At 42.1% G+C, this 22,509-nt stretch overlaps 2 protein-coding genes across 2 annotated transcripts; one reads left to right on the forward strand and one right to left on the reverse strand.

Moving 5' to 3' along the window:
- Positions 1–1,897: 1,897 nt before the first annotated feature.
- On the forward strand, positions 1,898–17,063 carry pole (polymerase (DNA directed), epsilon). Its single transcript, XM_079221906.1, has 48 exons — positions 1,898–1,968; positions 2,550–2,685; positions 2,763–2,843; positions 2,950–2,994; positions 3,077–3,169; positions 3,324–3,478; positions 3,564–3,708; positions 3,791–3,871; positions 3,967–4,074; positions 4,151–4,261; positions 4,730–4,815; positions 4,905–5,024; positions 5,160–5,292; positions 5,384–5,497; positions 5,608–5,820; positions 5,910–6,017; positions 6,133–6,261; positions 6,347–6,449; positions 6,589–6,735; positions 6,840–6,985; positions 7,192–7,340; positions 7,500–7,592; positions 7,973–8,275; positions 8,431–8,626; positions 8,814–9,028; positions 9,586–9,688; positions 9,792–9,872; positions 9,952–10,074; positions 10,260–10,469; positions 10,660–10,872; positions 10,968–11,111; positions 11,210–11,350; positions 11,455–11,608; positions 11,785–11,891; positions 12,130–12,306; positions 12,425–12,648; positions 12,818–13,038; positions 13,165–13,369; positions 13,483–13,656; positions 14,010–14,135; positions 14,726–14,855; positions 14,953–15,157; positions 15,238–15,369; positions 15,531–15,724; positions 15,853–16,053; positions 16,146–16,271; positions 16,703–16,792; positions 16,905–17,063. Exons 1-48 carry the CDS (start codon positions 1,901–1,903, stop codon positions 17,025–17,027), a joined length of 6,882 nt encoding a protein of 2,293 aa, XP_079078032.1. The 5' UTR covers positions 1,898–1,900; the 3' UTR covers positions 17,028–17,063.
- A 1,751-nt stretch (positions 17,064–18,814) lies between these two features.
- Positions 18,815–22,342, reverse strand: p2rx2 (purinergic receptor P2X, ligand-gated ion channel, 2; the record flags this gene model as incomplete). Its single annotated transcript, XM_079222425.1, has 12 exons — positions 22,197–22,342; positions 21,507–21,642; positions 21,318–21,389; positions 21,157–21,232; positions 20,969–21,065; positions 20,224–20,304; positions 19,924–20,077; positions 19,641–19,771; positions 19,447–19,537; positions 19,305–19,370; positions 19,126–19,203; positions 18,815–18,913 (listed from the first exon to the last, which is right to left on the reverse strand). Exons 1-12 carry the CDS (start codon positions 22,334–22,336, stop codon positions 18,815–18,817), a joined length of 1,221 nt encoding a protein of 406 aa, XP_079078551.1. The 5' UTR covers positions 22,337–22,342.
- Positions 22,343–22,509: the final 167 nt, after the last annotated feature.

The following is a 22,509-nucleotide window of genomic DNA, read 5'->3' on the forward strand; positions in this document are numbered from 1 at the left end:
TTTTGAGGTGATCAGAGGACAGAAACCGTCTCGGGACAGAGGCATGCTGGGTAATTTGAGATTAGATCCGTGGGTTACTACAACTTTAACAACACTATCTTCAAATCAAGATCGCTATGTTGAACTATACCAGTCGGGTCTGGCACGCTACCTTTCCAAGCCAGTGTCCAGTAATCAGCCTGTCTGTAACAGCTGCCATGAGAGCCAAGTGCGGCTGCTTCATATAGGCTAAAGGTCAACACTGAGGGAATGAAGGGAGAGGAGGGGGAGGCACAAACACACACACAAACAGTATTAATGAGCATCTGAAGCCACAACAATAAATACATAAAAATGAAGGATAAAATTAATATCTGTGTGAAACACTTTTGGATTCCTTATGTCAGGTTGAATCTGTATTTCAAATCAAAATGAAACATATATTAAATCAGAAATGAATGTGAAAGGGACATTCAATACAGAAACATGGAGGCATTTGTCCTCTGTAGGCACTTTGACTTTGACTGAAACAAAGAAAATGCTAAGCTATCACTTTTCAGATGAAGCATAATATTCAAGACCATTTCTTCAGAAGAATAGCATTCAAAAGTTTTCATTTCATGCGTCATATTTGTTTTAAACCTTTGGAAGCCAGTAGTTCTTACAGTACTGATCATTTACATCAAATACTAGTTACTCCACTATATGATAAAGGAAGATAACGGGAGTGGTTACTTTAGCTCCATACTGACCTCACCCGACCGTAAAATGTACACAAAATGTCACAGACTAAATGTAGGCTCATTACCTCCAAACTTAGCTAAACACAGACAAGTGTACTGTTCTTTTCTCACAATACACTATAAACGTAAGTGAAAGACAAAGCAGGATGTTCAAGGAAGTCAATTCGGAGAAAATTGGCATTTAATTTTTTGCAAGACAGGAAAATCCACCTGTTCTGTTAGATCAAACATTCAGTAAATGTTATCAATGACATAAACCTCGGGTTTAAATTATTTAAGTTAACTTTTAAAAGCGGTATTCAGTTGTAAAAACATATTATTCTAATGAGTCTTACCACTACAGAAAACAGGCAGCACTGCTCTGTCATTGTTGTTGTTGTTGTTGTTGTTGCAATAAACACCAAGCTAGTGAGTTAGCTGACAGCCAAACCACTTAACGGTAACTCTGAGTTACTTTGATTTAAGCTACATTCTTCAATGTCTACTACTCAAACTCCGCACAACGTGAGCTGCACCGCTGTCAACGGTTTTACAGTTTAAATAATGTTCCTGACAGCAGTAGGAAATAATGCCACTGCACCTACCTGCAGTCCCGTCTCTCTTTCAGCTTCCCACCACGGTCCACAACACCACCACCTTCCTCCTCGCCAGGATGGTAAACATGTGCAGGGAGGGGTTTCAAGCTCCTCCCAGGAAGAAGGAACCCCTCCGAAGATCGTGTATGTAAACACGGTCAGGCTGTGGTTAAAAACAGGGCGAAAATAAATAACTAATTGTTCGGTCTACAAATGGCAGTTGGTCCCTTGAAACTTCTGCATTGTTCAATTAAAATGGGATAAATGACAGATGGCAAAGATTTCCATGACTTTTAGCTTTTACGTTACCACTAAATCAGACCGTAAAACGGTTCTCCATTTTTGGTCCGAGTGATTTATCTTCATAATACACGATATTTGTTCTTCTTCTCTGTGCTGCTCTCGCGGCAACTCCGAGAACGCGCCAAAATAAGAAAACACAAGCAGCGTCAGTGACAGCGACAGCGACGGAGAAACCCGCAGGTCGACCCTTTGAATTAACGTCAAAATCGGTTTAAATGCGGCTTTGCTGGCACGCTTGTACAAACTGAGCGTGAGTTAATTTTATTTCGCCGTGTCGCAGCCGGCAGACCGCGACAGAAGATGGTATGGCAGAACAGTGGACGGTACAAATCGGCGCGAGGACAAAGTGGAGGGGACCAGGAAAACCAGTGAGTTGATTCCCCGTCTCATTTTACCGTATGCTCCCTTTGAAAGGAGTCTAGACGGACACAGTAAACTCTAGTGATACTCATTATATGACCAGGGTTCTTACGGTCATGGAAAACCTGGAAAAGTCACGGAATTTTAAAATGGTCATTTCCAGGCCTGGAAAAGTCCTTTAAAAAAGTCTTGGAAATGTGTTATATTCATGTGTTCACGACGTTCATGCTTTTAAAAGAAAGACTCTCAAAATATAAGCAGGCATCCATGCAGGCATCTATACAGGCATCTATATAAATCTTTATTTTTTTAATCAAGCTATTGTCTCTCATTCATTTGTGTCATTTAAGGTATACTGTATGCTTTGGAATTATCATAGTTAGTTTAAATACACTTTCTCACTTTTTCATGTTTACACTGAGATTTTACAACATGATTGGTCATGGATGGAAATTTGGTTTAAAGTCATGGAAATCTATGACTTTAAACCAAATTTCCAATCTCAATGGAAATCCATTGGTCAGAATGTGTATGAACCCTGTATGACATGAGCAGCCCGTTGTTTAAAGTATCTGTTATGTGTGTTTAGGGAAGATGCAGCCGCGACGTCGGCCCTCAAGCGGCTGGAGCAGATTCAGTTCACCGACGAGATGGATGCCCGCTTCGGTTTCGACAGGATGAAGGAGCCGGGGGAGAAAACGGGCTGGCTGATCAACATGCATTCTGTAAGTATACACACACACCGTGTCATATCTGGCCTTTTGAGTGTCTGATCCTGAACGAGACACTTTTCTACTTCTAGGCTGACATCCTGGACGATGACAAGAGGATGATCAGTGCTGTGGACTATTATTTCATACAGGACGATGGAAGCAGGTTTAAGGTGTGTTGGGGGAACATTATGTTGTAATAACATAATAATGTGCATACACCTCACAGCCTTTTCCACTGCTGTAACATGTCGATCCTGATGTGTATCCTGTCTGTAGGTGGCCCTCCCATTCAAGCCATATTTTTACATTGCTACTAAAAAGGTAAGACTGTGTTTGTCATTTGCTTCTCATGCCATTTAATCCTTTTCAACAACTTTTTCCTGAAAGACAACTTTACTTCCAGAACTGTGAGAGAGAAGTTACCTCGTACTTGTCGAGAAAGTTTCAAGGAAAGGTGGCAAAGCTTGAAGTTATCCCCAAAGAGGACCTAGACCTGGTGAGAATTTAGTTTTTAGTGTCTTTTGCCAGCGTTAAAGTGTTTCATATATATATATATATATATATATATATATATATATATATATATATATATATATATATATATATATATATATAACTAAAATAAAAGTGTTGTTTAATGTTCTCCTCAGCCGAACCACCTAGTTGGCCTGAAGAGAAGCTACATTAAACTTTCATTCAGTAACACGGACGACCTCATGAAGGTCAAGCGTGAGATCACCCCGGCAGTACGCAAAAACAGAGAGAGGGAGCAGTCCAATGACTCCTACACCTCAATGTTATCAAGGTACCATCCGTCCCATTAGTTTATAAAAAAAACTGTTATTCCAAGTTTAATATTGATCTGATGACACCTTTGTTGGTTGTTTCAGTGCCTTGTCAGGTGGCAATGTGAACTCAGCAGACGAAGTCGGGACGTCAAGGAACCTTTCAGACCAGTTGGACAACATCGTGGACATGAGAGAGTATGATGTGCCCTATCATGTGCGATTGTCCATCGACCTCAAGATCCACGTGGTAAAGAACGGTTCCTGTCGTCCCGATGCTCTAAAAGATACAGATGCTTGTTGTTCTGATCTCGACTGTCTTTATTTCTCAGGCTCACTGGTATAATGTTCGATACAGAGGCAGCGCTTACCCACCAGAGATTGTTCGGAGAGATGATCTTGTGGAGAGACCAGTATGAGTATTTCATTAATGATGTTGCAACATGGGATCTTTCATTAATTCAGCGACTTCAGTAAAGCTTTGTTTTTGTTTTTTGTTCTTTTTTAGGACCCTGTTGTTTTGGCTTTCGACATCGAGACCACCAAGCTTCCACTCAAATTCCCGGACGCAGAGAGCGATCAGATTATGATGATCTCCTACATGATTGATGGACAGGTGAGTTGTATTTCTGATTTGTATTCGTATTAATGTATGTATCAGTGTTACTAACGTTGTGTTTGCTTTTTTTTAGGGGTTTCTAATCACAAACAGAGAGATTGTCTCTGACAACATTGAAGATTTTGAATTCACTCCCAAACCTGAATATGAAGGCCCGTTCACTGTTTTCAACGAGGATGATGAGGTAGATGTACTAGAGTGTCATCAAAGATTGAAACACTTGAAAATATATAATAAATATATATAAACGCTCCTATTTTTCACAAGTTCAATTTAAAGATCTGAAAGACTTTTTGTAGGCACTCAAAGGGCTCATCTTTACCAAATTTCGGCCACAAATTTGTTTAAATCCAAGTTAGTACTACTTCTTTGCAAATCATAGTTCAGAGTGCTGAATACATAAGTGTATTTTTTTCAAGATGAAACAGCACATTTATAATGGTATTTTATTGTGACCAGCCAAGAGCACACTTGGGTAATAGTGATGCTGTTTAATCGGCAACATGACCTTTTATTTTCTGATCTTTTTATTCCAACATATGGGAAATGGGAGCGAAAACAAAAGTGTTGCATTTATATTTTTGTTCAGTGTAAATATAACGCTCTGGTTGCATTAGTGTAATAACATTTGGTGACCTGACTTTGGCTGCAGGCGGCTCTCATTAAGAGGTGGTTTGATCACGTTCAAGAAACCAAGCCAAACATCTTTGTGACCTACAACGGAGACTTCTTTGACTGGTGAGCCGTCATTTGCTGTTTCTATCAAATTATTCATATCCTTTGATGTTTGTCGCTCAGCTCACTCACTGTGTTTCGACTCTTTCAAGGCCTTTCATCGAGACCCGGGCTTCGCTCCATGAACTGGACATGTACCGGGAGATCGGTTTCCAGAAGGATAACCAGGGAGAGTACAAGTCCAGTCAAGCCATCCACATGGACTGCTTTAGGTTTGCACCCCTCTGACACTATTTAAATGTGTGAGTGCAAACTCTGTGTGGTTTACGTAAACCTACACAGAGATTTGTTTAAATGATTTAGATTTCCTAACATCATCCTCCCAACCTGCTTCTCTTCTGTGTCAGGTGGGTAAAGAGAGACAGCTATCTGCCGGTGGGAAGTCATAATTTGAAGGCAGCAGCGAAGGCCAAACTGGGCTACGACCCAGTGGAGCTGGACCCGGAGGAGATGTGCCGCATGGCAACTGAAGAGCCACAGGTACACGAATGGACTTAGTTTTTACAGCTCCGGAAATAGAGAATAACATTTTTTTTTGTTGACTTTTTTCTTTCTCTACTTTTTTTCTCAGACTTTAGCAACCTACTCTGTGTCAGATGCCGTAGCCACATATTACCTGTACATGAAATATGTTCACCCCTTCATCTTTGCTCTGTGCACCATCATCCCCATGGACCCTGATGAGGTTTGTCTTTTGTGTGCATTTGTAAAAAAATAAATATGTATATAAAAGGCTAAAATAATAATAAATAAAAGATATAATGCATTTTTAAATAATCATGTATTTTCTTCCAGGTGCTGCGTAAAGGTTCTGGGACTCTGTGTGAAGCTCTGCTCATGGTGCAGGCCTTCCACGCAAACGTTGTCTTCCCCAACAAGCAGGAGCAGGTCTTCAACAAGCTGACAGATGACGGCCACGTCATGGACTCTGAGACCTACGTGGGCGGCCACGTGGAGGCGCTGGAGTCAGGAGTGTTTCGCAGTGACATCCCCTGCCGTTTCAAGATGGTACTTCTCAGTTCAATTTACAGCTGATTCTTCACTTCACTGCTTTCTGTTTGTTTTAAGCGTGACAGTTTGGTCTGGTGCATTGACAGAACCCGGCTGCCTTTGACTTCCTGCTGCAAAGAGTTGAGAAGACGATGCGGCATGCCATTGAGGAAGAGGAGAAAATACCTTTTGAGCAAGTCACCAACTTTAATGAGGTATACTGGCTTTTCTTTTCTTCCTTTTTAGTGTGTTTCTTTTTTGTTAAGTTTCTCCAATTTGAGCATTGATTTTTACAAGTTGGAAGTTCTAAAATATGATTTATCTTCTCAGGTTTGCGAGGAGATTAAAAAGAAGCTGACTTCCCTGAAGGAGGTCCCAAACAGGATTGAATGCCCCCTTATCTACCATCTGGACGTTGCGGCGATGTACCCCAATATCATCCTCACCAACCGCCTGCAGGTAAAAGAAAAGTCCAAAGCTATACGCACTGGATGAAAAATATAGAAAAGCATGAAATTCAAACCTTCATTTTCTACTTTTACAGCCATCCGCGATGGTTGATGAGGCCACTTGTGCTGCCTGTGATTTCAACAAGCCTGGGGCCTCCTGCCAGAGGAGTATGTCCTGGCAATGGAGAGGGGAAATCAGTAAGTCATTATTGTATACTTGTGTTCTTATGTTTACGACAAAGAACTGATGAGTTTAAAAGACTCAACCTGCAGTGCATCTACCGTGTTCATGTGGAATACAGTAAAAATAAATTCACACTTTTCCCTCCGTCTGCAGTGCCTGCAAGCCGCAGTGAGTTCCACCGCATCCAGCAGCAACTTGAGTCTGAGAAGTTCCCACCGTTTTTCCCCAACGGTCCACCTCGGGCCTTCCACAATCTGAACAGGGAGGACCAGGCCAAACATGAGAAGAAACGTCTGGCAGGTACTCTTCTTTTCTTGCCTTTTTTTATTTTCATTAGGGGTATATAAGCATTCTTAATTACTGGTTACCAAACCATAGTTTGAGCCATGTTGTCTTTGTTTCAGACTACTGTAAGAGGGCCTATAAGAAGACACACGTCACCAAGCGGGAGGAGCGAGTCACCACCATCTGTCAGAGAGAAAACTCCTTCTACGTGGACACCGTGAGAGCTTTCAGAGATCGGCGTTACGAATTCAAAGGACTTCACAAGGTACATTTTGGTATTTACAGTAAATTAAATCCAAATCATCCTCATATTGTATGGTATTTTCAATTCATTACATATTTCTATACGTTATGAATGATTTTTTTTTTCTCCTTTCTGACAGTTAAACATTTGTAATTGCACTATGTGCTTGAAAGTCTTCTTGCCCATTAAAATGACTCGCTGTAAAGTACTTGCTACCTTTGCTCAAGGTGTGGAAGAAGAAACTGTCAGCAGCTCAGGACAGCGGAGACGCTGCTGAGATGAAGCGCTGCAAAAACATGGAGATCCTGTACGATTCTCTTCAGCTGGCTCACAAATGTATTCTGAACTCTTTCTACGGCTACGTCATGAGGAAAGGGTAGGAGTAAACTACAGTTTTCATCAATCAAATATATTCTTGCTTGCACTGTTACATGAGCTCTTAAGCCTTCGCTGCCGGTGAAATTGGGCATTCCTGAGTGATTAACGGCACTGTGCTGCAGAGCTGATGTCTGTGCTGCCTTCGTGTTTCCATCAGGGCGCGCTGGTACTCCATGGAGATGGCTGGCATTGTGTGCTACACTGGAGCCAACATCATCACTCAGGCCAGAGAGCTCATCGAACAAATAGGGTGAGCGTCACACCGATAATGAGATACCTCATCGCAAAAATTACCTCTTTGGTCAGCTCCAACTCAGGAAAGATGGAGCTGGAAAAGATCCACCGCCTTGTTTAACAAACGTATTATCAGCAGTTTCTTGCCAACATTTGGGCTTGTATCCAGCGCCTGCTGTATCGTTCTTGTCTGACTCTTTTGCTCCGATCCCATTTACTTTAGTAGCAGATGTTGTTTGTATTGCGGGCCATATTACAGTTGCATGACTGAGTTATCTTTGAATAGCGCGTTCTTGCCTGATGAAATCACCAAACTTCCTAAAATGTGAATTAAAAAACAATCCATTTCAATTTGGCACTCACCACGTCTGTCCCTTCTACTGTTCTGCGACTCAGGAGGCCCCTCGAGTTGGACACTGATGGTATCTGGTGTGTCCTGCCCAACACCTTCCCTGAGAACTTTGTGGTGAAAACCAGTAATGAGAAGAAGTCCACGGTGACCATCTCTTACCCGGGGGCCATGCTGAACATCTTGGTGAAGGAGAGCTTCACCAACGATCAGTACCACGAGCTGATCGATCCTGCGTCCCTCAATTACAACATCAGGTCGGAGAACAGCATCTTCTTTGAGGTGGACGGACCGTATCTGGCCATGATCTTGCCTGCCTCCAAGGAGGAAGGGAAGAAGCTGAAGAAAAGGTAAAGCGCGAGAGGATTCTGTTTTTCTGTGATTAAATGTCATATTAGACTGTCCCATCTGGCTCGGATGGATTTTTTACCAACGTTGGTGAATGGTCACAGTTCAATTTAAAATGTTCCATAGTTATGATTGAAGTCTCCTCTGTTAATTTTAGGTACGCTGTGTTTAATGAAGATGGCTCTCTGGCTGAGTTGAAGGGTTTTGAAGTGAAGAGAAGAGGAGAGCTCCAGCTCATTAAGATTTTTCAGTCGTCAGTGTTTGAGGCTTTCCTCAAAGGAACCAATCTGGATGAGGTGTACGCCTCTGTGGCCAAAGTGGCTGACTACTGGCTAGATGTTCTGTACAGCAAGGTAAAAACCTGTGATCAAAATGTATAAAACAACATTCTAGTATTACACGATATTCACATTATGCTTTCAGACATGTTTTGTGTCACTTAGGTTAACCAGGCCTTGAGCAAATATTTGAAAATAAGTATTGTATGCAGAGAAGGTGTTCTTAACAAAAGCTGATTTATTTATTTCATTGGTTTTCCAGGCTGCCAACATGCCAGATGTGGAGCTGTTTGAACTGATTTCAGAGAATCGTTCAATGTCCAGAAGGCTGGAGGACTACGGAGAGCAGAAGTCCTTGTCTATCAGCACAGCTAAGAGACTGGCTGAGTTCCTCGGAGACCAAATGGTGAAAGATGCTGGTCTGAGCTGTCGCTATGTCATCTCCCGGAAACCCGAAGGTTCGCCTGTCACTGAAAGGTGGGACAACAGCTCTGAAAATACACTTTTATTACTCAAACTCTTACACAAGACGTTCTTTAACATTGTATAACTTCTGTAAAATGTCTACCCGTTGATATCAAAGTCACGATGTGTAAGCAGGTTGAAAGCGTGACAGATTCTAGGTGTGAGTGGCTGTTTGTGGTCTCCATGGGTCTTTTTTTTTTTATGGTGGACATTTCGACTTGTCGTATTAGGAAACGTAGAGGTGTTCCCTTGTCCATAAGTGTCCCGGTTAGCCATGATGGCAGTCATGAAGATACAACTTCATCCACATGCTTTAGCCTGGCTTCTCCCGGTTTTTCCATCTCTAGCTACACTGTAAGTTGTCCAATAAGGCCACAAAATGTCTAAACATGTACAAAAACTACTTAGTTGAAAAAAAAACACTGCCATGATAATAGATCTGATAAATTTTCTGATGTTGATGGATCAAATAAAATGATGTCAGATGGTAAATGTTTGTGGAGAACAAGCACTTCGTGAAATAAACGCTTTGTGTTTAACACTCATTGATTTGTGTCTTTCTCCATCAGAGCCATTCCTCTGGCCATCTTTCAGGCCGAGCCCAGTGTGAAGAAACATTTCCTTCGTAAGTGGTTGAAAATGCCCAGCCTGCATGACTTGGACATCCGCACTGTGAGTTTGTAAACAAACATTTTATGGACTTGAATGCACTTCCTTTAAGTTGTCTTTGTGAATTTACTCTGACATTAAAATGTCTGTTGGTGGGCCTTTTCAGATTCTTGATTGGAGTTATTACATAGAGCGGTTGGGAAGTGCCATCCAGAAAATTATCACCATCCCTGCAGCTCTTCAACAGGTAAAAATCCAACACATTTCATTAATCTCAACCTCTACCCTTGGCTGATGTATAGATAATAATTTAATTGTGTCATCAGGTGAAGAATCCGGTACCCAGAGTGAGGCACCCAGACTGGCTTCACAAGAAACTCCTGGAGAAAAATGATATCTTCAAACAAAAGAAAATCAGCGAGCTGTTCACCAGTGAGGGCAAGAGACAGGTTTGTTCACCTCACAGCTAAATGTTCTGTCAAACTGTCAACACAGTCTGATGTCAGAAACCCGAGGGATGTGCAGATGTTTACCAAGCTGACTTTCCTCTGGTTAGAGACTGTGTCTCCAGCCACTAGCACATCCTGTGCCCCCAATATGCACCGTTTTTTCTGAATGGCCTCTTTTCTCTCAGGTGGCCCATCAGCCTCTTGAAGCAGGCCAAACTGCGGACATAGAGGACTTTGGTAGGCCAGCCAAACCTCTGCAGCCAGCAATCCTCATCAGCACCAAGCGTAAGCGGGCCTCTCAGGGAGAAGACAGCCAGGTGGAGTCTCAGGATGTCGAGCTCACTCAGTCCTGGAGAGAGATTCTGGGGCCGCCCCCACCTATGGGAAAGACACGGGTAAGCTAACGGCAACAAGCACAAAGTGTTGCCTGTTGGGTCAGATGATTCCTCTTCTTCAGGAAATATTCTAATATTCTTATGCCGTCTGAACATATTGGACATGACACAGATATTTTGAGACAATTTGTTCTCGTATTCCCGAAGATATATTGCAAAACGTTCAAAGAACGATTGTGTCTGTATACAGACGGAACGGCTGGTGTGGCTGCGTTACCATAAGAAGAAGTGGGAGCTGCAGCTGAGACAGAGGAAGGAGAGAAAGAAGAGGAGGAGGCTGCTGGATGGTGAAGCTCAACCCGTAGGAGGAGGAGTGATCAGAGATGGCCCCACCACCGGCCTGGGAAGCTTCCTCCGCAGAACAGCACGCAGCATCCTGGACATGCCGTGGCAAATTGTGCAGGTGAGGGAAAGTCACCCCATTATCATCCTCAAGTCAGTTTAACAAATACCAAAATCCAAAGAAAATCCTCTAATCTTCTCACTTGTTCCTCTCAGATTGCAGAGACTAGTCATCCTGGTCTGTACAAGTTGTGGGCTGTGATTGGAAATGACCTCCATTGCATGAAGCTCAACATCCCTCGGGTCTTCTATGTCAATCAGAAAGTCCCAAAACAGGAGGAGGGAGCCACGTACAAAAAGGCATGCAATAAGAAAATGTAGTAAAAAAAAAATGCATTTCCATTTTTTAAATTGTGTCTCATTAAAAAGGTTGACCAAATACTTTTTCCCGTCTTCAGGTGAACCGCCTGCTGCCTCGCTCCAACATAGTGTACTACCTTTATGAGTACTGTGTACCAGAGGACATGTACCAGGAGCACATCAATGAGATCAACGCTGACCTGTCTGCTCCGGACATTGAAGGAGTTTATGAAACACAGGTATCATTTATACACCTCCAGGAGGTTTTCATAACCTCACTCATGATGCTTTTTGTGTGTGAGTCCAGCTTGTATGTTATAGTAAACAGAATGCTCTCTTTCAGGTCCCGTTGCTGTTTCGTGCACTGGTGCAGCTCGGATGTGTGTGTATGGTCAATAAACATGTCGTGAGGGATCTGGCGGGCAGGGAGGCTGACACGTTTGACCTGGAGCATCTGGAGAGGAGGTCTCTGGCCCAGTTCAGCTACCTAGAACCTGGTAAGACCCGCCTAACACTGGTCATTTTGAATTGATGTTGCGATGATCTTATAGGGATTATTGTTTTTTTTATTGACCATTTGCCTAATATTTTGCCGTTTAATCATGTGATCCTGCACATTAACTTTATCTGGAACCAGTTTTACAAGGTGGTGTTATGTTTCCGCTCTTCTCAGGGAGTGTTCGCCACATGTACCTGTATCATCACAGTCAGGGTCACAAGGCTCTGTTTGGCCTCTTCATCCCCTCTCAGCGCAAAGCCAGCATCTTTGTCCTGGACACAGTAAGAACAACATGTTTATTTCTTCAACATGTCTTTATTTCTTCCAAGGTCATCGTGTTGCCGTTTTGACTCCTGTCAAGTGAGGTTCCTCCAGTGCCAACAAATGCATGGCGTCTTTAGCGAAAGCTTAATCGTAGATTTTGTATTTACCAAAGAAGAAATAAATCCGATATCGATGTATCCTTTTCCAGCTGGCAGAAAACAATCCTTACGGTCTGTCTTTATTTTACCTCCCAAGGTCAGAAGCAACCAGATGCCCAACCTGACTAACCTCTATACAGTCGAGCGCATTGCTCTCCTGGAGAAAACGAGCGAAGAACTCCTGCCTCCAGAGAAACACAACTTTGAGGTCCGAGCTGAAAATGACGCGAAGGCTATTAACCGCGCCCTTCAACGCATACTGCTAAACTACAAGGTAAAACACACTGGAGCGATTAAAAGACCTAACTATCTAATCATTACATGCACCCATATTGCTACTTCTGTTCATATGGCTAAATCGTTGATGTTCAAGTGTCTGTTGCCGTTTACAGGAGGAGCGCCGCGGGCCCACCCTCATCGCGGTGCAGTCCAACTGGGATTTGCGGCGGTTGGCAGCAGGGATGCCGGTGCTTGAAGAGTTTCCCGTCGTTCCGGTACATGTGGTTGATGAGATCAGCTATAACGTGCTGGACTGGCAACGGCACGGTGCCCGACGCATGATCCGCCACTACCTCAACCTGGACAGCTGCTTGTCACAGGCTTTCGACATGGCCAGGTACAAACCACACACTGCTAGCTCTGTGGATTTCATCTTCTCTACCAACACCCCAGCATGCTCTCTTTGTCGTCTAAGGAAGTCTATTCTCAGTTTGGAATTTGTGCTGACAGCATTCAGATTTTGTTTCAGGAAACATTTGAACTCATCCAATGTCTCTTGCTCTCAGGTATTACCACTTACCTGTGGGGAACTTGCCTCAAGATGTGTCCATCTTCGGCTCAGACTTGTTCCTGGCAAGACATCTCCGGAAACACAACCACCTGCTGTGGCTTTCGCCCACAGCCAGGCCCGACCTCGGAGGAAGAGAGGCCGATGACAGTCGCCTGGTCATGGAAAGTGATGACAGGGGCTCTGTGGAGATCAATGCTCAAGGATGCTATTCCACAGGTGCTCACACACCAGGAACACACTTAATCTGCGTCCAAGAAGACGCAAAAGCTCATAAAGCAACTGTATATGTTATGAAGCGTCTTTCTCTGTCTTTATGGACAATCTGGTTTCCGTTTCTTTCAGTGTGTGTGGAGTTGGACTTGCAGAGCCTGGCCGTTAACACCATCCTCCAATCACAACATGTCAATGACATGGAGGGTGGAGCTAGTCTGGGGGTCAGTTTTGATGTGATCCAGCAGGCCTCATTGGAGGACATGATGTCGGGGAACCAGGGAGCTAGCGCTCTCGCCAGCTATGATGAGACTGCTCTCTGCTCCAACACCTTCAGGTGTGTAAACATCTGTTGTATATGACTATTTAAACCCACATGCATATCGTCTAACAATACAGGTGGGGCAAGGAAACATATCGTGTTTTAATCACCTTGTATTGTATGAGCAGGATCTTGAAGAGCATGGTGGTTGGATGGGTCAGAGAGATCACGCAGTACCATAACGTGTACGCAGACAACCAGGTGATGCACTTCTACCGCTGGCTGCGCTCCCCCAGCTCTCTGCTCTACGACCCCGCACTGCACCGCACCTTGCACAACATGATGAAGAAGGTGTTTCTACAGTGAGTGCCACATCGTTCTCTATACTGCAAAAAACATCTATTGTTTATTTTGTCACATATGTTGTCATAGTGGTACATCTTTTGTTTGATGTATCAGCCACCTGTGAGGGCCAAACTATTAATTTAGTTTTTGATTTGCTGCGCTGTCCTTGAGCTGTCAAATATTGTTGTCTGCTTTTGAATTGGATTAAATTTGTGATCACTGTTGGGAATTGTAATAAAATGGTGTGAATTGTGATTCTAATCATGATGCTTGGATCTTTTTATATATCGCATTGATATATCTCTACCTATTATATGCGTAACGGCAACACTGTCATTGTTTGCTAATCATTCTCTTATTCTGCTGTCAGGTTGGTTTCAGAGTTCAAACGTCTCGGCTCTACTGTGGTGTATGGAAACTTCAACAGGATCATGTTGTGCACTAAGAAACGCAGAATAGATGATGCCATCGGCTACGTGGAATACATCACCAACAGGTCAGACATTTACCCTCTGGAGAGAGGGTGTATAGATATTTGCATTATGAAGGAATGTAATCACTAGATTTATGCAATTTTATACTTATAAATGTCATACTTATTAAAGTAGTCCATATTTGTGTTAGGTTTGTCTTCAGTAGTTTGAAGTTAAAGTCGGAACACTAAAATCAGAAGAAAAACATAATTACCCATTAGAACAGTTAGCTGTTACTCATAGATTGTATTGCGGTCTCCATCATGGGAAGTGAATACTGTAAAGTAAACCTAAAAGTGGAGAACCGTCCATTAGACTAATGGTAGGCCAATATATAAACCGTAAATAGTGTATCTTAGGGAGATTTTGGTTACTGAAATATTGCTATGGTTAACACCAAACGTTCAGCATTAAAGCAGCATTTCTGAACTTAATCATTTTAACTGTTTGGCAAATATTGCGAATGAGTATTACCTGTGTTTAAATTATTTTGAAAGTACAGTAGTCATCCCTAAAATTTCTCAAAAGTTGTTTTTGTTTTTTTAAACCTGACTTTTCAGTCTCTCGTCATATTGTAACTGAAAAATGACCTCCCTGGCTGTTTCTCTTCTAGCATCCACTCCAGGGAAATCTTCCACTCTTTGTCCATCTCCTTCTCCCGATGCTGGGAGTTTCTGCTGTGGATGGATCCATCCAACTACGGCGGTGTAAAGGGCAAACTGCCCTCCAGCATATGCGGAGAGGTAATTTTAAAACTGTAACTTCTGCCTTACAATATATTTGCAATGTTTATTGTAGCAAAAGACAAACTCATTCCTCCATGTTTTTTCTTTTTACCAGGAAGCAGCCAAAAAGAAGAAAAATAGCCAGGTTGAGGGAGGTGTGGAAGGCAGTGAAGATGAAGACGAGGATGAAGCAGATGTTGAGGAAGATGATGGTGACAGAGAGACGGAGGTGGAGGAGTTGATTGAGAGCAACTGGAACATCATGCAGTATCTGCCCCAAACTGCCTCCTGCCAGAAATACTTCCTCATGATTGTTTCCGGTAAAAATACATCTATACTCAATTGATTTTTTTTGGTGTTCTCTTTCTACCAATTCTTACGCACAAACTTTCCACGCCAGCTTACATTGCAGCGGTCTATCAAAGCATGAAAGAGGAGCTGAGACGGAACGCTCCTGGAGCAACGCCAGTCAAAAGACGTGGCGGCAGCCAGGCTTCCCAGCAGGCCGTGGGGGATTTTAGTGCTCTTCCTGGTAAGATATTTTGGCTACTAAAGAGTTCCCTTGTGTTTTACAGAAACTCCATATTACACTCATTAGAGTCGCCACAGACAAGTGTCGATTGCACTTATACACTTTTAATTGTATTTAGATCGATTTCCTCTCAGATGAAATGTTTTTTCTCTCCCCCACAGGAATGATCTCCTTCTCCCAGGAATATGTTGCCAATGAGCTGACACAAAACTTTTTCACCATCACTCAAAAAATCCAAAAGAAGGTGACTGGTACCAGGGGTGTCAACCAGGCCTCAGAGATGTTCCCCGTCCTGCCTGGATCCCACCTGCCACTCAACAACCCAGCACTGGAGTTTATCAAATATGTCTGCCAGGTATATTACTAAGTACTCCAACTTACAATATTACTAAGTACTGCAACTTGCAAAGCTTTTTTTCACTTGTTGCGTGACGTCATGATTTTCCTTTCACCGTACGGCAATTCCATCGTTTGTCTGTCCAGGTCCTTTCCCTGGATGCCAACATTGTGAACCAGGTGAACAAGCTGAAGAGAGACCTCTTGCGTCTGGTGGACGTCGGAGAGTTTTCAGGGGAAGCCCAGTTCTGTGACCCCTGTAGCTCCTACATCCTGCCAGAGGTCATCTGCCACCACTGCAATTTCTGTCGTGACCTCGACCTTTGCAAGGACCCATCTGTGGCACAAGTGAGAGGAGGAGCATTAATATGCTGGCATAATATTTAACGCTGTTGTTACTCCTGATTCCAGTTAGATAAACCGTTATTGCCTCTCCTCAGGATGGATCGGTTTTGCCTCAGTGGTTCTGCTCCAACTGCCAGGCACAGTATGAGACTGAGTGTATTGAGATGGCTCTGGTGGAAGCTCTGCAGAAGAAACTGATGAGCTACACTCTACAGGACCTGGTAAGTGACACTTATGTGTGTGTTTTTTTTATACAGAATAAATTACTAACTAGATAACAGTTTGAGGGTTGTCCGTTGTCCTTCATGGTTAATATATACACCATGAACTGTAATGTGTTGTATGTCACGCCCCTCTCTCTCTCTCTCTCTCTCTGTCCATCCATCCATGTTTTCTTTCTGTATATACAGAATACTGTCACTATCAAATAAGGCAAATGCAAAAGAAATCTTTGTAGAAAAAAACAGCTTATTGAAAAGGGATTCTCTGTTGTAAAGATTTAGTAGGGCAGTAATCTTATTGGTACCATCAGTATCAAAACAATCATTTAAAATGTTGATTGAAGAATTCATTCATGGTCAAAATATGTAATACAACACTTAATAATTTAGCTGAAGCTGCCTCACTGCTAAAAAAGACTTTGTGATTTTAGGTGTGTACAAAATGTAAAGGAGTGAAGGAAGCAAACATGCCTGTGTACTGCAGATGTGCCGGAGACTTTGACCTCACGTTCCCAATCAAGGTTCCTACTCTCAAATTCATTACATCAATTCAATTTAGTGATAATATCATTTGATTCTTCCCATTTTACGTTGTTCTAACAGCTGTTTTTGTCCCCCTCTTCCTTTTAAAAGAGCCTATCTGAGCAGATCACAGTGTTTCGCAACATCGCGTCCCACTACAGCATGACCTTCCTGAAGGAGACCATTGCCTGGTTGCTTGAAATGAGCCCACAGATCAAGCAGAATGCTCAATGAATGTGACCTCCAACCCTCCCTACTAGGCAACCACTTCTCAATCTGGAAACAACTCTAGTCGGACACTTTTTATGAACTTGTTCATCTGCCTCGACGATGACTGATTGTAATCAGAATAGGTTTAAAGAGAAATATATGGACTGTATATATGTTTTAAGTCTTGATTGTGCCATAAAATTATTTCATTTTGTGACTGTTAATAAATATTGTGTTTTAACTGTAAGGAAATCTAAATGCTTTCATTGCTCAGTTATTTTACTCTGTGCTGTAGAAATGCACTGCAGTTCTGCCTCAAATGAACAAGCACAAACATCTTGAGTGCCATTGGACCTTCATTAATTAGCCATCACGTATTTCCTCCCCATTTGGCTGCTAATGTGTCGGTTGTGGCTTGTGACCTGAACTACTTTGACTTGACCCCGTCCATTTATTGGGACTACTCACAGAGCAACACGAAAAACACATGTCGGATGCTAGATGCTTTATTGCAAATTGCTTTGTTGTTAATTTCAAAGATAATTTAGGTTCTCCGGTTTTGAGTTTTATGTTTGAGAAGGTATTTAGAAAATCTGAACCTTGAAGTCCGACAATTTTCACAGTGGGGATATGACACGATCAGGTGTTTCTGGCTGGTTGTGAACTTTGCTTTTACTGTTGCTGAATGTGAGCATCTTGTTCACTGAGCGGGTCTGGATCGTGATCTTAACCCATGCACGTCCTTCGCTGTAACCTCGTTACCCCACAGATGACGTCTCCCAGACAAGTAATCACATTTCAGACTGATCTCAGGCACAAGTAGATCGGCTCTTTAGAGCGTCTCACTGACGATGATGTACGTGTAGGATGACGGACAAAGAAGCACTGACTTACTGCCATTACATTTTCAATTGTTATTAAAAACATCTTAGAACAGACAGCCGTTATTGAGCTTAGCTCTGGATTTGATTAAAACAACCACTATGTTGAAGATGGATCATTATATGAATTTGCAGCTCTTTACAGGTCATAAACAAATTCCAAATGGCATGCGACTGTATCGTGCTGCTCCATCCATCATGGCAGATATCGATCCATTAGACCTTTGTCTTAAGTCATTTTTCACCACTGACGTTTGTATTGCTCTCAGGCATCCAGACGGATTCACTCTTCCCACAATCTTGTTAGAGAAACCATTTCATGGGAAATATCAGTGTTATTTGATTACTGCTCATTGCTCTCCTTGTGTGTCTCCGGGCTGTTTCCTCCTGTATCTATCGTTATCCTGAACACAGGAGGTTGAAAGACAAAGGAAACGAATCAGAACGTTATGGTTCTTCAAACATATTTTAGTTTGTAATAATGCAGATTTATAAGAGCAGAGGTCAAGGTTTCATGATATAATAGTATAGTAAAACCCAGTATGAACGTGAGTTGATAGAAGACATTTATTGCACTGAATGTCTACAATACACTGATAAAAATGAGCATAGTTTGTAATGTTCCTCAATACGCCAATGTTAATGCATGTCATTTCAAGTGAAAGAAACAATTAACTTCATTGTCACACACGACATTAAGGTTTGAAATGATATATGAGCTGAATCCATTGCACAGGCAGAGACTTTGAGATGACCAGCCTCCTTTGTCACTGGTACTCTGTCAGTTCATTTCCACTGACAACAGCATGGTGGCCGCTGGCAGCCCATAACTGAGCTGCTGCACCTGAGGAACCACTCAGAGTTGCTCACAGTCAGCTGATGTCCACATCGGCAGGGGGGACTGAGGGGACTGAGGCGACTGTGACAACGTTACAGGGGTACGCCATCTGACAGGTCTGAATGGTTTGAGCCGAAGCTGTTGATGTAGCTGAGTTCTGTGGAAAGAGGCACTGCGGGCTCCTTGATAACCTGTGGAGGACACACATCCTTCACTTAGTGAGCCAGCATGCATTTCAACCATCAATAGTTTTACTATAAATGTATTCAAGTACATTATTGTTACCAAATGATGTACATGAATACATTTATATTTGTGAAAATGGATTCTTGAGCTCATTTTTTAGAGATATTAAACCTTTAATGAATGTGTTGAGGTTGAATAAATGATGCCTTTTACTCACCTCATCAAATTTTCTATCACTATAGACTTCATTCTTGTCAATACAATTCAGCAGGATCCAGTCACAGAAAAGGGTACACTAGAGGGGCGACATGAAAAGAAATATCCGATTGTTTTGCAAAGAGCGACAGCTTTCACTTTAAAGTCTCAAGATAATAAATTAACATAGGGATGACTCACGATCCCAACTGAAGTCATGGCAGTCACCATGCTGATGATGGTTGGGATGGGACTGAATTTACCAGCCTGAAAAATAATGACATGTAAATAGCATAATGACAGCCACAGTACAATGGAAATAAATGACAGAGTTTCCACTTACATGTCCATGAACTATGACATCCAGGCGGATGCCGTAGGCCTTGATGAGTGTCCGAAACTCTACCCCATCCTTACTGTAATATTTGGCGAACCTGCACAATTACACAGCAATTGTAATGGTTAAGGCTGGGACAATTACCAAAAGCAGCTTAAAATGCTGAACAGAAATGGTTAGTGTTGGGTGTTGGAGCTCACCTGTAATAGTAACCAGAGTTGGCCTGATCCTTCCGGAGATCAAGACGACGGAAGGAGTATGTGGGTTTGCAGTGGGAATAATCCAGATCCAGGTTACATTTCCAGTTGATGAAAACCCCTATCACTCCTCCCTGAACAACAACACACAATATCTCTTCTTAAGCTATACTACATTGTCACAAAGTAGGCCATTTTTAACACATACGTCTTTAAAATATCATAGCATATAGTATGCATTGTTTAAAATAAGACATCTGGGTCTAAGAAGACATATTTTACTCACAGTCTTGCAGAGCTCAGTGAAGTTCTCCTTGGCTTCAATTGCGATGTAACCCAGCTTGAAGTTTGGACAGTAGGGCTCTTTCTCTTCATGATAATGACACTTATTGAGGTATTTCTGCATGCCACGCTTGGTTGACGCACCTTTGATATTTCCCCTGCCAAGGACAAGAACAGGAGCTCTTCTGAATGTCTGCAGCTCTCTGTGGCTGTGTGTTTGTGTGTGTGTGTGTGTGTGTGTGTGTGTGTGTGTGTGTGTGTGTGTGTGTGTGTGTGTGTGTGTGTGTGTGTGTGCACACTCTACCTCTGCACTTTAAATCTGGGGAAGTGGATAGAGTTCCTGATGAACACTGTGAAATTGATGGCCTTCATTAGTGGTGGTTCTCTGTTGAAGACACCAAATAATCAGAGGAATCTTGTTTCTTCCATTATCAGTTGGTTTCAGTTTAAATGTTTACCACCATTTTGTCCCCAAATGCCTTTTCTGTTGTGTCTTTCTCTTTTATTACAACAGTTTTTTTCATTGTTGATTCGGTAATTCAGTCAAAAAAAAAACTTTTACTCGTGTGGACTATGTGCATGTTGGTTACTGTGCTGTACTTCCCGATTGGGGACATTGATCTTTACTTTGTTTCGACCATCTTACTATTTTGACAGCAAGTCTATACTTTTGTGAATCCCGTTACTTTGTTTGGCCCAACCATCCATTGGTACTTGGCACAGACACCCTAAAACTAGGGCCCATCATCCATGGATCTAACTATCATTTGTGCAAGTGGTAACAACCTTTTTGACTTGCAACCCCCCAAGCTTTGTCTTGTGAACTCATCATTATCTCACAGTTGTACACTCATCTGCATAGTGATGCGAAATAAATCTCTTGAATAGTACAGTATTAATATAGCTTTGTAATCTTTTAAGGTTTTACTTATTTTGTTCATAGTTTGAGATATGTGAGGACTTTTCTCCCATTCCTTTTTCCTTCGGATTCTTTAAAACATGTGCTTGAACGTTCAACCGTGGGGAGGATTATCTCCCATTTGCCTTACCTTACTACAGCATACTCCTCAATAGGACACCAAGTTTGGATCTCACAGGTTTTGAAGGTGTGGTTGTAGTACTGAACACATCTGCCAGTCCTTTTGCCTATAAGAAAGTGTTTAAAACAGCTACAAAATGTGGCAAATACAGACCAACAAAGCTTGACCAATGGTTTTGTGAAGAGTAAAAGCAGTACCATGGCCATCAAAGTCCACCTCATCCTTCACACAGTCAGAGTCGCTCGTACAGTTGGCATTGGTAACATTGAAATACTGAAGTGAAATAAGACCCATTACAACATTGTATGTTCTTGCATACTAGATGTTATTGTTTAGAAAGCTTTTGTTGACCTCTCACCTCTGCGCAGTTTCCTTGCTTCTGATTATAGGTAACTTCTCGTCTCAATATTGTACTAATCACATCACCACCCTGTGAGGAAAATGCCACAAAAATACTATTAGTCGGTAGGATTTACTCTGGCGTGAGGACACAATGATGTTGCCAGAGACTTCCTTGATTGTTTTGCAGCATTTATTCTGGACTCACCTCTGAGGGTCGAGCATACTCCACAGTGTCCAAGACCTCATCGCCATGAACTGCTGTGCCTTTCATGAGCGTGTAAACTGAGCTCTCTGGTCGAGTTTCACTATCTTGGTAGGCTTTCTCACTTATGAAGACATACCTTCAGGATGGTAGAGCAAACAGATGCAACATCACATTTTCTGTCATGACGTTGATTTGTATTGGAGGTATCAGATTACTCTGGCTCTGTTCAGCCCTCTATGCCAAGAGAAGAAGAAAATCTGATGCAATTCAATCATAAAACTAAAGTCATCTAATCTAATAAATAGCTTCGGATTTGAAACAATGACATGATAATCATATCTTCACAAATTCAAAGTATTCTAAATTCAAACAACATGTATACTAATGGACATGGAGTTAAATTATTTAGCCCATCAATTGTGTCTCCATCATTATGTGGTTTGTTTGTGCAGTTAATTGCAAATGAGAAGAACATTTAAAATCACATTGCAATCAGTATACACTCATTTTTTTCACAAAAGCATATTACTGACAAAAAACAATTGTATAGTTCTTCAATCCTAAATGAAGCATTAGAACAAACACATGATAACAAAATATGAAGGAAAATTAACAAAGTGAAGTTACTAAAGCCTTTTTAGTTACATAGATTGTCGTTTTAGCATGCAAGTACACAAACATGAAGCTTACCAGATGAAATAGGTGCTCACAAGAAACTGAACGCTTCTGTATATGACTCCAAGAGTTTTGTTTTTAACCACCATCACCTTTGGTGTCTCATAGTCCCAGAAACCAAGAAAATAGTCCTTTATAAAGTCACGCAGCGCCATGATGAATTTATGAATATGAAAGTCTAAATTCTCTATAATTCAGTCTCCACGCTCTTTTTCTTACTCTCTGTTCCTGCTCAACTCCAGACTGCATCTCTATCAAGCATCCCTGCCACCAGCAGAGAGGGAGGGGAGACGGGGTGGGGTTCAGCTAGTTGAATCATGCATTATTT

Source organism: Taurulus bubalis (assembly GCF_910589615.1).
Source record: "Taurulus bubalis genome assembly, chromosome: 8".
Taxonomy (NCBI): domain Eukaryota; kingdom Metazoa; phylum Chordata; class Actinopteri; order Perciformes; family Cottidae; genus Taurulus; species Taurulus bubalis.

Bases quoted from the DNA above. Each gene is read 5' to 3' on its own strand.
- pole (XM_079221906.1), top strand. From the start codon at position 1,901: ATGGTATGGCAGAACAGTGGACGGTACAAATCGGCGCGAGGACAAAGT. The intron at 9,689-9,791 runs GTGAGTTTGTAA...GGGCCTTTTCAG, and splicing joins ATGACTTGGACATCCGCACT to ATTCTTGATTGGAGTTATTA. The intron at 15,158-15,237 runs GTAAAAATACAT...TTTCCACGCCAG, and splicing joins CTTCCTCATGATTGTTTCCG to CTTACATTGCAGCGGTCTAT.